This window comes from Grammomys surdaster, unplaced genomic scaffold (assembly GCF_004785775.1).
Source record: "Grammomys surdaster isolate TR1022 unplaced genomic scaffold, NIH_TR_1.0 363, whole genome shotgun sequence".
Lineage (NCBI taxonomy): Eukaryota > Metazoa > Chordata > Mammalia > Rodentia > Muridae > Grammomys > Grammomys surdaster.
In genome coordinates, this window is record NW_021604782.1 from 3,182,910 (window position 1) to 3,202,956 (window position 20,047).

Below are 20,047 nucleotides of genomic sequence, written 5' to 3' on the forward strand. Positions count from 1 at the left end.
GGGGTAAGGGGACAACATAGGAAATGTAAATAAGTCATCCAATAAAAAAAAAAAAAGAAAACAATAGATCAACAAACAAAAAGTTATAACAACTCAGATTTATATACTGAAATGTTATTAATAATTTAACTAATATTTATCTCAAATTTTTTCCTATTTAACAAAGGTGCCTGCAGTATCTTTATTTAAACGAGATAATTTTAGACATGGAAACATTTGCCCTAATAAAAAATTACCTATATATTCTGATGTTTTTTTCTAGGTTTTATATTTTCGTCATCATCTTTAGAATTGATACAATGCATAGAAAGGAATAATTTATCATCCTTATTGTAAATATGCCTACATTAAGGAAATATGCTACTTTTTATGGTTTGGACCTAGGATGGTGCCCCTTCCCCATATCATCAGTTGACTACATCAACAAGTGGGCTGCCTTCAGGTTTCTGCCCTGTTTGGGTTCCTGTCCTGACTTCCTTTGCTGATGGACTGTGATGTGTAAGTGTGATGTGTTACTGAGTGGTGCTAACAAGTTTAGGAAGTAGGGCCTAGATGATGAAAATAAATCTCTGATCTTGCGTCCTTGAAAGGCATACTAGAATCTTGGTCCCCTTCCTCCATCTCTGTTTCTTGGCTGCCACAAAGCAAGCATCTTTCTTCCACCATAATGTACTACCTCACGACAGTCCACAAAGCAACTGTGCTAAGCAACCATACCCCAAAACCCCTAAAAACATAAAGCAAAATAAGTCTGTCTTCCTCTAAGTTTATTTTTCCTGGGCATTTTCTCATAGCCAGGCCTTCCCTGTTCCATCAGGAGTGCAGGATCATTTCATCACAACTATAAGCATGCCTTTATCCTTCACCATTTTGGCAAGGATTGACATGAGTCTCACTTTTAGATATGGGCAGGGAGGACAGGCAATGTCCTGGTTTTGCTTCTGTTGTACTGGCAAGTATGTGAGGGGATCTCAATACATCAATTCCCATTCAGAAGAGGTCCATGATGTTCTGGGGAACTAAGGCCATGGTTCACTCATCCTCCCCAATCATGCAGGTCACTTGTTTGCAAAAGAAGGGCATAGTAGGGTCACCTAGGAGAACCTCGACTGTTGTGATACATTAGGATCATTTGGAAAAGATGACAACAGACTCATTTGTTTATCTTTGCTTTTGTCTTCAGTTTGGTTTTGTTTGTTTGCTTTTTTTTTTGAAAAGGGGTCTTAGGCAGGCTAAACTAGTCTAGAACTGACTGTGTAGCTAATGATTTCCTCAAGTTCCTATCCTCCTGCCCCTGTGTCTGTGCTGGCTAGTTTTTATGTCAACTTGACACAATCGTCATCTGAAAGGAATGTCAATTGAAAAACAGCTTCCATAAGAGCTGTCTGGAGGTAAGCCTGTAGGGCACTTTCTCCCTTAGTAACTGAAGAAAGAGGGCCTAGTCGATTGTGGGTGGGGACACAATGGACTGGTAGTCTGGAATGCTGGTCTTGGATTCTATAAGAAAGCAGGCTGAGCAAACAATGCAAGACAGCAGCTCTACACTATCTACATTACCTCAGCTCCTGCCTCCAGGTTTCTGCCCTGATTGGGTTCCTGTCCTGACTTCCTTTGTTGATGGTCTATGATGTGAAAGTGTAAACCAAATAAATCATTCCCTGTACAAGTTGCTTTTGGTCATGGTGTTTCATCACAGTGAAAATACTCCTAACTAGGACAGCTTCCTAAATGTTGGGATTACAGGCCTGTACTATCATATTTGACTCTCATTTGGTTATCTGATTCCATAATAGCCTTTAAGCTATAGTATCATTTTATAGATAAAAGTGTTTTTTTAATCCCCTAAAGAGTGATCTCTCCTCAATCTAATCACAACCACCATCTGACACACAAAAAAGATATTCAATGTACATTGCCAGACACTAAATATATGAAAGTCCATGGTTAACAAAATAATGTACCTGCTTTTATGTAGTCAATATTCCTGAAGAATTATTTAAGATATACAGTTAAAGAGCATAACCTTGGCGAAAAAGAGCAAAATAGGGCAGTCAGTGGGGTGCCAGAGTCTAGTTTAGCTAGAAGTAATCTCTCTGTGATGATTCTTTATCCAAAGCCTAAACAATGAGAAAGGTCAAGCCAGAAGACTTAGAAAGAACTGCAGGGAAAGGTGCCAGAAGGTGTGCAAACTAAAGTTCTCAGAAGAAATGAGTTAAAATGTCCAACAGGAAGGCAGTAGGCAGGAATGTAGTGAGCTAAGAGAAAGACAGACGAGAAGAAAGAAAAGTAGGAGCCAGCACACATAGAACTGGTAAGCAGTTTGGAGTTTCTGTTCAACATGATGAAAATTTCTGTGTTGAGTAGCAAAAACATATATTGTCTTAGTTTTTAAAGATTTACTATCTAAGTGGGGGGGGAGAGCGGTGTTACTATCACCTTAAATAACTATCATTTTTACCAACCAACAATCAAGATAAAATAACTTGTAGCTTATAAGGTCATACAACTACTAACTTTCAAAACCAGAATTCAAATCTAAGAATGCATGCTCTCAGAACACATTTCTTCCCATGACTCATACATTCTACAGGGAAGGCTATCTGTAGTCTCTATCTTTCTGAAATTTATAGGGCAAAACAATATTCTTTCTTTGACTCAAGTGAGTTATCGAACAAAATTGACTGATGGGCAATTGTTGGTCAATTGTTTTCTAATCTTCCTATCTTAGCTTACCAGTTTGAGAAAAATCAGCTTTCCAATAAGTTCCTGTATAAGTTCAAGTACATGTGACATAACATCTTTCATATTGTGAAAGTTTAAAGAGAAAGCACAGTTCATTATCAGTCCCCATTATAAACATTTGTATATTTTTATTCTTGTAATAATCTTGTATCATAGAGAGTATAAAACAGTACATCTCACCCCCACACACAAACTATTTCTGTGTGAGTTTCAAGCCCTTCATTCAACATAATCCTCTGGCATTCTGAGCCACTGAACGTGTGTACATTATACATGAAGCCAACACTGAAGGTCATTATCTTGTTTCTGTTGTCACTGTGTTTCTCCTTCCAGCATCTTCAGTAAGTCTTCAAATCAATAAGAAAAACAATAACTGAAAACTGAACAAATGTAATAAACTAGGACCTTAAAAATGACATTTCTGAAAAGACAGTCCATTCACAAGAGATCAGAGAAATAGAACTTAAGTTAGACACTTCAATTTAATAAATTGAGACAAATGGCAACTGGTAAAAACCCGGGCAAAGAAAACACAACTCAATTGATATGAATGGAAGCTGCATGCCTAGAGTGGGCAGATTTACCACTACACTACTGTCTTCCTTACCTATGAGATCCCTTATAACCTGCGGTTTCTCCGGACCAAGTGCTTCTTTCTACTCCACTCTGCTGCCACCTTCCTTCTTCTTCTCCTCCTTCTCCTCCTCCTCCTCCCTCCTCCTCTTCCTCCCCCCCATACTCCTCCTCTTCCCCCCCTCCTCTCCTCCTCTGTCCTTTCTTCTCTCCTCTAGCATTTATTTTACAAATTAAGGTGGGGAGAAGGTTTACTAGAAGTCACCTGAGTACAGCCTTGTTCACAGCCCCTCCCAGGAGAGCAGAATTAGCATCAAAGTACAACCCAGGGCTATCCACCACAGATGCAAGTCTTCCTCTTGGTCATAAGTTTAGTGATCATTGATAAACAGTGACAGAATAGAGTTATGTTTTACAATCATTTCCCCACATCAACCCCATAACCCAATATTTAAAAATCTTGTGGTTTCAAGGGCACTAGACAGAAAGAAAATCTCCAAGCCTGTCTGGGTAGATTGTCATATCCTGAGCAGCATATTATTAACTCTTAATGGTCAGAGTGCCAATTGTCATTAGGCCCAAGAAAAATCTTCAGTCCAAAATTACTGCCATTATTACTCAATTTCTGCCATAACACCATGTTTATATTTTGTATCTTTGTAGAATTTATTTATATGTCTAATTTTACTATACTTTTGTTTCTTGGTCATACACTACCAGTGTCCCTGCACTGTGAAAGTTAACTTTTCTAAGAAAGGGAAGTCTTAAGACATTCTTAGGTAATTTTTCCATACCATTCTTTGTCCATCAGTATAAGCTGCTGTGTAGGGCAGAGATAAGTCCAGAGATAAGGGCAGTCTAACTTTGTTGCTGTATCTTTCCCTCAAGGGGCATACCATATGTAGCCCCCAATCTTATATGCTCTGTAAGTAGTAGGAAGAGGCTTTTAACCCGATCTGCTGCCAACTCCCCTACCCCACCATATCTTATTTACCTCTTTAAGTTTACCTTGTTCTAATTATCTTGTTCCTGAGTAAGTACACGGGCAGATGTTCCAAGAACGTCTTGAAGCCAGAACCTCATAAGGAGATCTCTGGCCTCCCTATGTGAGTCACAACCTCCAGGGTACAAGGAAGACCTTCAAGTAGGGCCAGATAAGGATATCTCCCCTAAAAGCAGGAAGGGGTAGTATGTTCAGGAAATTTCTGGGAAAGCTTAGAAGCAGAACTCCTAGGAGAGGGCATAAATGATTCATAAGAAAATTTCCCACCAATCTAGGATCCCCAAACTGTACAAATATCAAAAGCTCCCCAAAGCATGCAACATGTGAAGATCAAGACCAAAAATGAAAGACAGCACAACAGCGATTGCATCATGCAGCTCAGCTTTGCTGGGTCTTCATCAAGCCGCGGTGCTGGCTTTATGACTTTCACTGTTCCCATTGGATATGGTTGTGCCACTAACTTGCTTAATATCTTTGGAGAATACTTTTTTGAATGTCTTGGTGGCTTGACATGTGAAGAAGCCCGGTCTGGACTAAGAAGGCTACACAGAGGAGCAGTATAGGGCTACACTGGAATTACAACTAGGAATGTTTTTCAACACCAATTTTAATCTTAAAAGTTACGATTTCCCATAAACCGTGTCCACCTTCATAGATGACACAGCGAAGTTTGAACTCAGAATGCGTGCAGAAATCCTAGGCAGCATCCTGAAGCTTTTAAGAAATGGAAATGAGGCAATAGGTCCCTTACATTAATGCTCCATCCTTCAATACAATATTGAAAATAAACTAGAATGAATTAATTCTGAAGATACTATAAAAGCAATCAGCGAAAGCTGACTAAATCTAAAATAGACTTTTAAAAAAAGACAAGCTATTATGTTTAACATTGATAATAGAAAATTACAAAGGGGCCAGAAAATTTCTCCAAAAGTCCACATGTAGAAAACAGAGTGAAAGAATAAACATTAGCCTTTAGGAAATTACTGCATTCACGGCCTTCAGGTCTTAAAATGTCACTGGCACTAAAATTCACTTTTAATCCAAATCCTGAAGAAACCCAGAGGGGTGTTTTGAAACATATATACATAGTAAGTATACATTTTTGTATGTTTTGGTAATAAAATGCTTGTATGTTTTGGTAATAAAATAGAAATAAAAAATTTATACTTTCATTAAATAAGATATTCATAACTCTTTCCTACCACTAATGCTAAAAAAAAGGATATCAGCAAAACAGATACAGAATTATGAACAACTGCTGGCAATTTAAGAAGAGAGCCTTAGTCTTTTTCCATCCACACAGCGATTTATGTAATGTTCAATGCACAAAAGATACTTTGGTGATATAAGCAGGACACTATTAATGAAAATTGTTTTTATCTTTACAAGAACCTCAAAGGAGTTCGTAAACTTGTTAAAGGGACATTGAATGAAAATTGACTTTTACTTCCATTACAAGCACCTTTTAAATACAATAAAGCAACTCATAAACATTGTGATAGTAATTTAGCTTTACTGAAATTAAGCATCTCATACACATACACACACAGATTGACTCCAATCTAAATAATTGTAATTTAACTTACAAAAACTGAAAAAAAAAAAGATAGGAGCTGGAAATACAACTTAGTTGATTGTACAATTGTTTGGAATTCATTGAAATACTGGGTTCAATCCCCAATTGTGGAGTGGGGGAGGGCCATTGGAGATTATGCCTAAAAGAAATAAAAAGTTAATCTATGTCACCATCTAGTGGCCTTAGAGTATAGTTCTGAAGGGAGAAACTTCTCCAAGGAGTATGGACCCAGAAGGTAAGCCTCCAGAGTCCTAGTACCTAGTACCTAGCCTCTTCCTAGCTGGACTAGCAGAAGATCCACTTTACAGGGACCAGAATCAGCACAAGACATCCCAAGACCAAATTCTCAGCACAAAGATTTATTTACCATAGAGGGGGGAAAGCAGAGAATAAAAAACAAAGACAGAAAATAGGGATGAAGAAGAAGAGGGAAATGAACAAGGGAGTGAGGGAGTGATATTTATCCCAGGGTAGAGAGGGTCTCTACCCAGGGTCTCTGGGTAGAGAGGACACAGACATGGCACTTTAGAAAATGGTAGTTTATAAAGGAAAAAGGGGACACTTCCCATGTTAGGATGGGGTACTTAATTTTGATTGGACATGTTAATTAGGTGAGCCAATTAGGTGCTTTTGATTGTTGGACTTCAATACTTCGATAGCTGGACCTTGGTAGTCAGCGGCAGGAAGAGGAAGTGATAAAGTGGCTAACTTTAGCAATGCAATCTAATGGTTTTTAGCAAGGCAGGGGGAATGTGTAAGAAGGCAAGGCCTGCCAGAGCCATGGTTCCATGTTCGGCTGCCTAGAGTCCCTTCATACCTCACCTGCTTCTGTCTGCACAGTTGCACAAGTCTAACCTTTGGACAAAGCAGAAATGCCACCAAGGACATTGTTCTGTTTGCCAGCATCATAAGTCCACTAACTATCTGGCAACTGTTATCTACTTGTTTTTTTGAGGTGTACAAACATAGTTTCACAAAAGCTAGACTAAATGAAAAATAGTAACCTGACCAGAAAAGTCTTATACAAGGGTATGAAAAGTATAAATTTATAACCTATTTTGATAGCATTTAAAGTTGTTGCAAGGTGGGGGAGCACCCTCATAGAAGCAGAGTAAGGGGGGATGGGATGGGGGGGGTTGCAGAGGGGAAGCTTGGAAAGGGGATAACATTTAAAATGTAAATAAAATGTTCAATTTTTTTTTAAAAAACAGTTGTTCCAAATACATAAATTCCTTTCATGCTCAGCACTGCATGGAATGTCTTAGCACACATTAAACTGCCATTTAATAACTATAGAAAGAAGCATGACTTTTTTTCAGTAACTTTATATTTTGATATTTGTTCAATGTAATTTGTTTTTAGAGCTATATGTATTCGCTAAGCATAAAATCGTTAGGAGTTTAAAGCCTAACAGGATTTCCAAGTTTATGACACTAAAACGGTTTTAATCCCTGATGACCAGTGAATAATATAGCTTAGTGAACAAAAGTGGCCAAGAGGCTATTTTCAGGGAAATTATTGTGATTATTTAGCTCTTTAATGTTTGTGAACAGTAGACCCAAAGAGAGCAGTGCATTTATTTTAAAAAAGTTTCTAAATATCAGTCTTCCAAATAAATGTAGTTGGAAAATCATGAAACCTAGAATATGCTTAACAGAGAACACAAACACGCACTAGAAAAATAAAAATTGTAATTTTCTGAGGGCCAAAAATCAGAGGCCGTCAGAGGTCAGCTTTCACATCACACAAAATTATTTCAGTCTCCACGTGTGACTTTCAGGCCCTTGAGCACACTCTTCTGGGCTCCAGGAAAATTAACTCATCTTTGTTCGAAGACTCCCAGGCCATGCTTGGGGATGGGATTTGGAGTTGCAATAGGGTTGCAGAGTACTCTGTGATACAGTTTGCAGAAGATTGCTATAAGTTCACCCCATTCACGCCACGCCCTACATCTTGGAGTGTTTGCGCCGGACAGGAGATGAGGTGATGGCCCAGGATGGGGAACAGCACTGGGCTCAGAGTCCAGCTCTTCTCAACCACCACAAGGCCTAGCAAAGAACAGCTGACGTTACTGTGCTCTCTGGCTCCTGCGGGGAAGGGCGGGGCCGCGCCGCCGAGCCCCGCCCAGTCCAGCACGGCCCCAACCGAAGCTGGCGCGCGCACCGGGAAGTGGAGAGACCGCGTATCCCAGCGCCCGGCGGCCGTCATCTTGCACGCTCTAGGCCGAACTATGCTGGCGCTCCGAAGCGGCCTGAAGACGGCGCTGGCCCCGCGGGCTCTGGCGCCTCAGGTAGGGGTCGCAGGGGCGTGCGAGAGCCGTGCGCCGGGAGGTGGACGTCGTTCTTAGGTTGTGCAGTAACGGAGTTCAGGATGGTGGGTGCGGTGGGTAAGCGAGCGTAGTCTCGGGAGGTGGGCGGGGTGTGTGGCGGGCAAGAGCGGCCATGGGGGAGGTGGGCGGGGCTCGTGGTGCGCGTGATGGCGACGCTGCGAGGTGGGCGGGTCTGTAGTGTGGAGAATGAGCTGTGTTCAGGGAGCTGGGCGGAGCCTGTACTGTGAGCCGGAGGCACAAGGCGGTGGGCGGAGCCTATGCTGTGCCTGGGAGGCACAGAGAGGTGGGCGGGGTTTGTGGGGCGGGACAGGGCAACGCTGCGAGGTGGGTGGGGTCTGGAGCACGAGTGTACACCCTCTCACTGGCTGCCAGACGGTCTAGTCAATGTGCGGTTCAATAAAGATCCAATATTCGTGAGTCCAAGGCACCCAACGCTTGAAGAGGTACCCGCTTCTCAGGTCGCCTCCCTGGACAATGGACAGAGGCCTTTCCCTGGCACCAGGGGGTGGGGGGGTTGTCCCTAGAGTCCTGAGCATTGCGTTCTTGCAGCTATCACTATCGCAACTACTCTTTTACAGCTCCTACTGTGTTCAAATGCGAACGTTTTGTGGAGTACAGGAGCATCCTGCCCTGCAACTCAGGGTTCAGGAATCTTAAGCCGAGTACAGACCTGGAGCCTCTTGAAAATGGTTGTGCCTGAGATGGGACTTGTGTAAAAGGGAGGAAGCAACCAGCCTCAGCTGTTGACCCTGGGCTATTTGTGACTTGAACCCAGAAATTGTTGACCTCCTTTGTTCAGGCAGAGCATTCAGCTGGCCTAGAGACACTTTGTTGTGAATACTAAAGAGCATACTTTCCATACGGCCCCTGTCCTTGCTGCCTTCCTAGTGTGGTTGACAAAAAGCTCTTAATTTGGAGATAAGGGAACAAGCAGATTTCTACCTTGGCACAGTTTGGCTCAGCCCTGCAACAGAAAATTACCTCACCTCTTAATATACACTTTTACCATACAGATTTCTTTAATGTATACTTTCTTTGTGAAAGATTATAGTAAAAGTATCTTTGATCAGTAACTTATTTCTGTTCTACCAATACAAGTTTCTTGAATCATTCTAAAAGATTGCTACAAGTCTGCCGTGTTTCATTTTTTATGATCTGGTATGTATTTAAGAATTTAGGTTTACTTTTATGTGTTTGTGCACCATGTACATGTCTGTTGCTTGAGGTCAGAAGAAGACAATGGCTTCTCTGGGACTAGAGTTACAAACCATTGAGAGCCACCTTATGGGTGCTAGAAGTGGAACCTGGGTTCTCTGCAAGAGCCACAAGTGCTGTCAACCACTGAGCCAGCTCTCCAGCTTTTATTTTAAACTACACGTCTGAGGCAGTTATTTATAGAGTGTAGTTACAAGCAACAAAAGCGTTCCTACCACAGCCAGGACCACCTGCAGTGTTTTTTTAATATAACAAGCTTAGTTATTTGGAAAAATAGAAACATAACTCATAATAATTGTGAATAAAATGAGATACTTGGGTGATTAGATTAACCTTGTACACAGGAAAAGTTTATATATTATGTCTTGTAGACAAAAATAGTTAAGGCCTGTTGCTTTCCTTAGTCCTAAAGATGATCAAGGTAAGCACTAATTTCATCATAGCTCTACGTACCAAAGTGGTTTTGAATATTTTTCTCATTTAATCACTTTCAGAAAGTGGATACATGCTAATTCAACCCACTTAGAATGGTGCTATAAACTAGAATGCTATGTGGTGTGTGTGTGTGTGTGTAACCATACACAGGATAATTAATGGCAAGATGCTTTCTAGCAGTTATTAAATCACAACATGAAATTTTTCATACAAAGCATATGACTATTAAAGTATATTTCCATCAACCTGATGTAACTGGGAGCATTAAATGCCCTACTTTGTATTGCACCTTTCTTTTGAAACTGAGGAGGTCCCTGCAGGTGTCCAGGCACAGCAGTGAACCTGCAAAGAGAATTAAAACGTGGTTCAGATTGACATTGTCAACCTCATCAGACTTTGGGGAGTCTAATGCCAGGCAGTTTGTTATAAGCATATTCAGCACAGTACAGTTTGGGGAAAAGTTTCCAGAAACAGCCATTCCCATTCTAGGTTTCTAGACAACAATCACCAATTCCAGATGTGACGTAAGCTTAAGGTGTGACTACATAGAAACTCCTTTGCAAAGTACATGTGACCATGAGGTGAGTTCTATAGTTTAGAGGCCTAGACTCTAGTGTGGCTCTGACCAATAGCCTAGAGGTCACCAAGTGATAAAGTACCTGTGACATCTCCTCGATTAACCAGAGCTAAAGATAACAGTCCAGGAGGGAAGGTCTAGAATAATCATTCAGGGGGATTTGGATAAGGTCTACTTCTATAGCAAAAGATGGGTGAAGTCTGCCACTACTGATAGCAAAAAGGTCCCCAGATCCTCAACAATATCCACTCCTAGCCTTCTGAGCAGAAAAACAGATAATCCCTCCATTGAGGAGAGGCCCCTGCATGTATAACATTCCTGGTGCCCTAATACTCTGTGGATACAATGCCTATGAGCCCCAACCTGAGACTGACGTTTCAGAGTACTTCTGTCTCCTGAGTTCTCCCTTTTCAGTGTTTATACAGCCATCTACTGTATTGCAGAGCAATTTTAATAGTTCATGGCATTTTTTTTTGATCAGTAATTTACTTCACTGAGTACTGTAAAAAAAAAAATAAGTTTAGATCTAAATGATACTCATTTCTTTTAGGAACCCAAAGCGTCTTCTGCTAATAAAGATTTTGATTATGTCTGTCAAAAAGACACACATACAGAATGTGCAATCTTCTTTTAAATGAGTCGTACTATTGACTACTGGCTTTGACTAAATAAGAGAAAACTCCAAAGTTATAAGGCTCCCTGGGAAACATGATTATAACCTTGGTGATTGCATATCAGCAACTTTTCATGAAAATGTACTTAAGGATGCCCTCCAGCTAGGAAAAGTAACTCTATTCAGCATACCTAAGAGCCGTTACCTTTATTAGTATCTCTACATAAGCATGTCTATAAAGAGTTGACAGGAGGAATAGAAATATGAACTATGAATCTACTTTGTATCCTTTGTTTGTAGGCTCAAATACATGATTGTATCAGCATGATAAATCTTTTCCAAAATATTTCAATGTCCCCTGTCTTTTCTCAGGTATGTTCACCTTTTGCTACAGGCCCCAGGCAAAGCGATGGGACATTGTATGAATTCCGTACCTATTTTCTCAAGCCCTCAAAGACAAATGAGTTCCTGGAAAATTTTAAAAAATATGTTCACCTTCGGACAGCTCACTCTGAAATGATTGGCTATTGGACTGTAGAATTTGGAGGCAGAACGAACAGAGTATTCCATATTTGGAAGTATGGTATGAGTCACACAGCTTCGGCTTCATGCAAATGCTCATTGTTAAATAGTCTAGGAAGCCTGGTTCTTCAGTCTGTGTTGCTGTACATACACATGGACTGCAGAAGACATTTTGAAAGCAATATAGTAAATTTAGCCATTACTTAGTGACCACTTTGTATCAACACCACTTGCTTAGACTCTGAGGTTAATATTACGGGAATGTATTGTTTCATGACTCTCTAATAGGATGAACTAGCTTTAATTCTCAGTTTTAAGATGGTTTGCTAGGAAAAAAAATATCTTTAGTAAAATTAAAATCTGTGCTTGCAGAAGTCCAAGTTTGTGGAGAAAACAAAATGAAAGTATCCTATTAATAGAGCTAGAGCTGAGTATCAATACTTTAGTTATTATTATTTTAATAATTCTCATATTTAGAGCCTTTGAAACGGTATCCGACTATCAGCTTTTGAGTTTCTCAACTCTTAAGATTTAATGACTTCGTTATTTAGAAATCACTTTTAAGTTCTTCACAGTTTCAAAGAATTCACTGTCTTGTTCTATAATGGAGACAAAGGCAGAGGAATTGAGAATGTTCTCATGCTGCAGAACAAGTGTCAAGAATGTGAACATTCTTACTCCTGTGTCTGGTCTTCATAGCCTACAGCAGGGCCTGTGGGTACCTAAGGAACTCTGAATCATTTGATTTTGAGCTTCTCCAGCAGTGTCCAAATTAATGTTCAAGAAATGCTTTACTATGAAAATTATTCATTCTGTACCTAACATGGCACCTTCTGGGACTTTTCCATGCTATTGTAGATCAAGTCTCAGTAAAATTAATAAAGGCTTCAGGTGATATACTAGTTAAAACATGACCCATTAGGAGAACTAACAAGAGTGTGAGAATCAATACCATTTTGTTTACCAAAATGGAGAACAGGCTTGATGGGTGCATTTTCCATTCACTTAGGTTGAAATTTGCTCAAGGTATATCTTGACTGCATACCATCATTACCAAAGTATTTCTCCCTCAACTGGCCCTGTCAGCTGGGTGCTTCAGTTGAAGAAGAAGAATCCACATATGTTCAGTGCTAAGTGCTGAGGTCTATTCTAAACCCTCTTCATGGACTCCTTTCATCTTTACTACAGACCTGGAGGTTGATGTTCTCTTATTTCCCCATATCACAGACTTAGAAACATATGGTAACTTAATTCCTGTACACCGCGGAGTGGTAGAACCTGTGAAGCCCGTTCAGTGAGTGTCTTAGTCAGGGTTTGTATTCCTGCACAAGACATCATGACCAAGAAGCAAGCTGAAGAGGAAAGGGCTTACTCAGCTTACACTTCCACATTGCTGTTTACCACCAAAGGAAGTCAGGACAGGAACTCACACAGGGCAGGAACTTGGAGGCAGGAGCTGAGGCAGAGGCCGTGGAGGGGTGCTGCTTACTGACTTGCTTCACCTGGCTTGCTCAGCCTGCTTTCTTTATAGAACCCAGGACTACCAGCCCAGGGATGGCACCACCCACAATGGGCCCTCCCCCATTGATCACTAATTGAGAAAATGCCTTGCAACTGGATCTCACGGAGGCATCTCCTCAAGGGAGGCTCCTTTCTCTGTGATAACCCCAGCTTGTGTCAATTTGACACACAAAACCAGCCAGTACAGTGAGATTACAATAGTTTCTTTTTTTTTTTTTACCCTGAAGACTGGGATTTGATGCAGATAGCAGATCTTGGCATGTAGGTGTTCCCAAAGCCATAACACAGTGTCTTGTGTGCTATGGACAAAATGTTTGCTCATTTGGGCGAAATCCAAGGAGGGGTAGACAATTTTAAATAAAACAACATAAACTTTTCTCCATTTTTTTTCTACCATAGATAATTTTGCTCATCGAACTGCAGTCCGCAAAGCCTTGGCCAATGATAAGGAATGGCAAGAGCAATTCCTCATTCCAAACTTGCCTTTCATTGATAAACAAGAGTTAGAGATTACCTACCTGGTACCATGGTGCAAAATAGGAAATCCTCCCAAGGAAGGTGAGACTGTCTTAGGCACTGTGAATTGTCATGACCGAAATTGTTCAGACCTTAAGTGATTTAAAAGAAAAAAAAAAGTGCCCCTGGAAAACAAAAAACAATGAATTATTTGTTTTATATAGGAATGGTGCTGTGAATATTCAGATTAAAACTAATCTTAATTTATTCTTGAAAATAAGAATTAATTAGTGAAGTAGTTTTCAAAGTAAGATAAATATACATATATACACACATACATATATTTGCATGTTTGTATTTTTTTAATGCACATAGGTGTTTTGCCTGTATGTTTGTCTGTACACAACTGGCATGCTTGACACCTAGGGAGGTCAGAGGAGGGCATCAGATCCCCATGGAACTTGAATTATAGACAACTGAACTGTCATGTGGGTACTGGCAGTTGAACCCAGCTTCTCTGCTAAAGCAACTAGTACTCTTGACTTCTGAGCCATCTCACCAGCTCTTCCAAACATTATGGATTTAAGCTTAATTATGATGTAGAAAAAAAAAAACCAGTATAATATTAAAGTTTTTAGGGTTGAGACAAGCTCTCATGATATAGCCCAGGGTGAACTCTAATTCACAATTCTTCTGCCTTAAACTCTCCAATGCAGAGACTATAGGCATGTAATACCATGGCTGTTTAAATAATATAAACATTTAAATACAAAACTACTTTTCACAGATTATAGCATTTTAGATTAGGCGCATCTTTCCTTATAGAATAGACTGTCTGGAGGGAGTGAATTAGCTGGTACTGCCAAGGTACACTGCAGCTAACCTTTCAGTCTTCCTCCTCTTCTTTCTCAGTTTGAAAGTAATTCCTTATGTTACGTCTTCTTGCTGATTTAAAGAAACTATTATCTCAATCCAGTTTTAAACAAAGGTCAGATTATAAAAGCATAACATTTTAACTTTTATTTCCCATTTTTTCCAGCTCTATATTTTAGAGTACAAGAAATTCAAAAAGTCTCATTGAGACCTTCCCTGTAGGGAGCAGAGGAAGCCCTGAGGGAATGTGTGTTCTAACATGAGCACAGACTGTTGAGGATACACAAGGGTTCAGACCCATAGGACAATTGCAAAGCCATTACTCATATAAGCCAGGCTCAAGAGAAATGGCAAAGCTTTCCTTAGGACTTATGTATGAATATTTATGATTGATCCTGTGTGCCAACAACTTCAGCTTCCTTCTGGATATTTGCAGCCTGAGACTGCTCACCTACAGAGACCTCCTGTTAGGCTAGCTAACCCTGTCCCCTGGGCTGTACCTAAATAAAGGAGGGGAGGTTTCAGGTGGTGGTGGTAGAGGCACTGTTATAAAACCTCACCTGACCCCAGATCATTGTATGTGTGTCTGTATGTCTGTTCTTCATTCCCCTGCCCCCTGGGTTCTGGGACCCAAGCCACAAGGTATGCAGCATTCATCTCCTTAGGTCTGCCCTCTGCTTTCAGCACTGGGCAAACACAGTTGCCATCCCTTGCAGTGTCAAATCTTGGTGAGTGTGGTTGTTTTGTTTTGTTGCATTTTTCCCATTTACTTACGTAGTATATATACATGCCATAGTACACACATGAAGGTCAGAGAGCAACTTGGGGGAGTTGGCTCCTTCCTTATATTGTATGTGTTCCAAGGACTGAACTCTGTCAGGCTTGGCAACAACCATTTTGACACACTAAGCCCTCTCACTGGACTTAAATGTTATTTTCCTCTAAATTTTTCATAGTTCTTTGGTGGCCTTGTTCTTTCTCTTTTTTCTACCAGATCTACTTATCCTCTAGTTTCATATTTCTGCTTTATATTTCTGACTAGAGGATAAATAAAAACCCTCTCAAACAATACTTGGATATTTAAGAACACTAAAACCCCCTGCTGAGGTCTTTTTCCAGAAAGTCAGATATGACTTCAGGCCAACTGTTTTCTATTCTTGTTAGGAATAGACTCTCAAAGGAGGAAATTAAACAAAGACTAATATCTCCCCTCTCAGAGTTGAAAAGAAGAGGCAAAAATAGAAGATCAGAAAACACTTATTTCAGCCAGGCAGTGGTGGCGAATGCCTTTAATCCCAGCACTTGGGAGGCAGATGCAGGTCGATTTCTGAGTTCGAGGCCAGCCTGGTCTACAGAGTGAATTCTAGGACAGCCAAGGCTATACAGAGAAACCCTGTCGCGAAAAAAAAAAAAAAAAAAAAAAAGGAAGAAAGAAAGAAAAAAAGAAAGAAAACACTTATTTCTTTTCTTATAGATTTACACAGCTTATCCTATTTTGTGATAAAGTATAGATAATCTGGTACATTGATAAAGTTCCCAGATTAAAACTATTTACTGTAATTGTTTATATATAGCTTCTATTTCCCCTCAGTTGCTAAGGTTAACCTTAAACAGACAAGAAATCTAAACATAAACATGAGGAAAAATAATACAAAGAATTAACAAATACATCTGCATAAATCTGTATATGCAAATGACCCTCTTTCATTAATTAATTTATTTATTTACATTACATCCCAATCACAGCCCCCCTCCTTTGTCTCATCCTAGTCCCTCCCATCCCCTTCCATTCTAGCCTCCCCCTCTCTGAGGAGAAGAGGAGCCTCCCCAACCCCTGGTACCAACCCTCCCTGGCACATCAAGTCACATCAGAACTAAGTGCATCCTCTCCCACTCAAGCCAGACAAGGCAGCCTAACTAGGAGAGAAGGATTCAAAAGTAGGCAACAGAGTCTGAGTCAGAGACAGCCCCTGCTCCAGTTGTTGGGGGACCCAATTCCACAAGACTCCCTGATATTTAATGCCTAATGTTTGGCTGTGGGTCTCTGCATCTGTTTCTATCAGCTGTTACATGAAGTCTCTCAGGAGACAGTTATGTTAGGTTCCTATCTGCAACCATAGCAGAATATCATCAATAGTGTCAGGGGTGGGCTCTCTCCCATGGGGTGGCTCTCAAGTTGGGCCAGTCATTAGTTGACAATTCCCTCAATCTCTGCTCTAGGAGATGACCATTTAAATATATATCGTCACTTCCCACTCCTAGAGTCAAACAAAGCAAATTGCCTGAATAGTGTCTGTTGAGTAATTACTTAATTATTTAATTGTTTCAATTCTAGGAGTCTATGAACTGGCTACCTTTCAGATGAAGCCTGGCGGCCCAGCTCTATGGGGTAATGCATTCAAAAGGGCAGTAAATGCCCACGTTGAGCTTGGCTACTCTACACTAGTTGGTGTTTTCCACACTGAGTACGGAGCCCTCAATAGAGGTACAGCTGTCTGTTTCTATGAAACTGTGATGAATGTTGGTGATTGCCTGTTTCTTGTTTTTTTTTTTAACGTTGATTTTTAATTTTGAGAGTATTAGGTTTGAAAACACTGATTTGTATCTTATTTTTTATTGTGATTGCTACTACCTTTCGGAGCTATTTCACAGGTTAACAGTTCTTTAAAAACTGAAAGTGTCTTTAAGCAAATATTCTTTTCATCATTTTTCTAAGCATTATAATTTATTTCAAGATAATAATACTGAAGTAAAGATATTGTTTCTACTGAAAATATGAATATATGTTTTTATAAATTGCAAAAATTATGAACGAACCCAAACAAAAAAATTACCTATTTTCGATTAGTGACATTAACAGTGTTCTATGAATGGCAAAGGAATGCAAAGACCAAAGAACTGTTGCATATGAAAAGGCTAGAAACAGTGTATGTGCATGACGATGGTGACGACTTCCTAGGACTCCAGTATGGATAGACAGACCACACTGGCATGATGGCCTGTGTTTGATCCCTGGCACCCACATCCAAGCGCTGTCAACAGTCTCAGCCCTGAGGAGATGAAAGTAGGAGGCGTACCAAGTTCCAAATTCAGTGAGAGACCTTGTATCAAAACAGGAAGAGAGCAATTGAGGACACCTGGCATTGACCTCTGATTTCCACATGCGCACATATTCATGTGTACCCAGAGCATACAGAGCTACACATTCCCAATCAGGGTCAGGAATATAGAGCAGAGGTAGAGTACTTACCCAGCATTCATTCCCATTCTTTCAAAAGGCCACAGACTCCATGCCCAGTGACACACACATTTTTAAAATCACCTGCTATAAGATTATATCTAGAATATAGTACAGGCATGCACATGTGCTACATGTATATATATGCAGATAACAATAAAAAAGAGGGCATGAATTTGAAACAGAGCAAGGAGGTTATATGAGAGGGTTTGGAGGGAAAAAAAGGAAGGGAGAATGGATATAATTATAATCTCATGAAAGAAATGCCCATCATGAAAGAAATTACAGCTAACTCATGATTTACTTCCCACAGTTCACGTTCTCTGGTGGAACGAGAGTGCAGACAGCCGAGCAGCTGGGAGACACTGGTCTCATGAGGATCCCAGAGTGGTGGCTGCTGGTGAGCTGTTTGATTAGGCATGAATTATTTTTAGAGCAAATTTGATTGCGCTGATAGCTTCATTGTCTTCTAAAATGTCTTTGCAGTTCGGGAAAGTGTCAATTACCTAGAGTCCCAGCAGAATGTGTTCCTGATTCCAACATCATTTTCACCAATGAAGTAGTTTCCTTCCCAGCATTGAGCATCCCAGTCACAGAGGTGAGATGTGTCTACTGCAGGTACTTCATTTCTCCATGAGAATCGCCATTTGTTGTCTGAAGGAGGTGCTGAGCTACCACACTGTGCCCTCTGCATTGTTAAGGCTACCAGAGTCATTTCCTACAAGTACTCCAGGAAATATTTTGTTCATTTTCGTATCTACTAAATAGCAGAAAGAGTTGTTGTTACTCCATGCCCTGTACTTTATTGTTTCATAAGATCCTGTCTTCTGTGATTTTATGACTACGTCTTGTATTCAAAAAATGATTTTGAAATTTTTTCCCTCAAAATATTTGTAAATTAAATAAATACAATAACTGCCTTCTTATTGTGTTCATTTTTCCTGAAATTTAAAACTTTTTTTTTACTTCAGTAATGTTTACTTTGTGGTATCAAATGGGATTGATAGAAATATTAAATCTGGTATTTGTCTTTATAGTTTAGAAAAATATAATACTATGTCATCCGTATTAATTACAGTTTCACATTCATTATTAAGTCAAAATTGGAAAACAATATATTCTTGAGACTTGCTGTATAATATGGTTTCAGCGTGTTTGTTTTTAATTGCATTTTACTACTTTTAACTTTACCTTGAATTACTTATAAGTATTATGAGACACTTATTTATTTCAATGAGATCTTTACAATTATGGAAATCTTTGACCTAATAAAAGCCTTCACATCCACTCTGATTTTTTTCCAGGGTGTCTTCTATATTTATATTCTTTTTTTTCTGGAGCTTTTCCTGTGTTGCATAGAGTAAAGACATCATAACAATGTGGCAGCTTCGTAGGTGTTAAGTACATAAAGGAATAGCCTGCTGCCTGGCTCTGACAGCGAGCTTCTGTACCACTGCCGTCTCAACTGTGGCACTATGGGCTGGTGCTCAGGAAGGCAAGCTGTGCGGCTTTCCCATCCATCTCAGAACCTTGTAACATTTATGTGACATAGCTGAAGCTTGGTATGTGCTTCACATACACATGAATTAACAATTAAAAGATAATATTAAGCCAGTCTAGGATAGTTGTGAGTCACAGAAAGACAAATGTTTTCTCTCAGATGTGGTCCCTAGATTTTCTGTGTACATAAAACCATGTATGTCTATATAAAATGAAAGTAAAAACAAAACTTGTCTATGGTAACAGAAGGAAACAGGGAAGAGAGGTTTGACGGAGGGAACATAACAGTGTACAGTGTGTGCTTGTGTGAAAACTTCCTTAGATAGCACAATACCATATGCAATGAATGTATACAATGAATTTTTTAATTTAACAATTAAATTACAATTAACAATTAAGCCCAAATGCACGTAATTAAAATTTTTTTTATTTAATTAAACATTTAATGTTCACTTATAAAATGTTTTTTCCAACATAATGTTTTTCTTGGTTATTTGGGAATTTCACACAATGCATCCTGGTTCCACTCATATCCCATTCCTCCCAGGTCCACCCTCCCACCCTTGTGCCTTCCCCAGAGAAAAGGAAAAAAGAAAAACAAATGCAGGGAGCCCAATTTGTCTTGCTCATATACTCACTAGAGCGTGATCAAACTAATAGTGGCCAGCCCCTTAAAGAAGCCAGAGGCCTCCCCTCACCTCTGCTCCATGAACTGTGAAGGGCTACATTTCAGCATCCCTATCACAGATTTCAAGGACTCTCTTAATGGCTTCCTGTCTGTATGGTTTCTTTTCTTTTTAGGGGGCGGGGTGGTCACAGGTCACGGACACCAACATGGTGTCTTCTTATGACACAGGCCATGAACATCAAC

General features: G+C 39.9%; 1 protein-coding gene across 1 annotated transcript; it reads left to right on the top strand.

Moving 5' to 3' along the window:
* The first annotated feature begins 8,025 nt into the window (after window positions 1-8,025).
* LOC114631562 (protein NipSnap homolog 3B) lies at window positions 8,026-18,598 on the top strand. The gene is made up of 6 exons (XM_028779935.1): window positions 8,026-8,187; window positions 11,439-11,649; window positions 13,509-13,667; window positions 16,774-16,923; window positions 17,990-18,076; window positions 18,163-18,598. The coding sequence occupies exons 1-6, from the start codon at window positions 8,128-8,130 to the stop codon at window positions 18,237-18,239; spliced, it is 744 nt and encodes a 247-aa protein (XP_028635768.1). The 5' UTR covers window positions 8,026-8,127; the 3' UTR covers window positions 18,240-18,598.
* The last annotated feature ends 1,449 nt before the right edge of the window (window positions 18,599-20,047 follow it).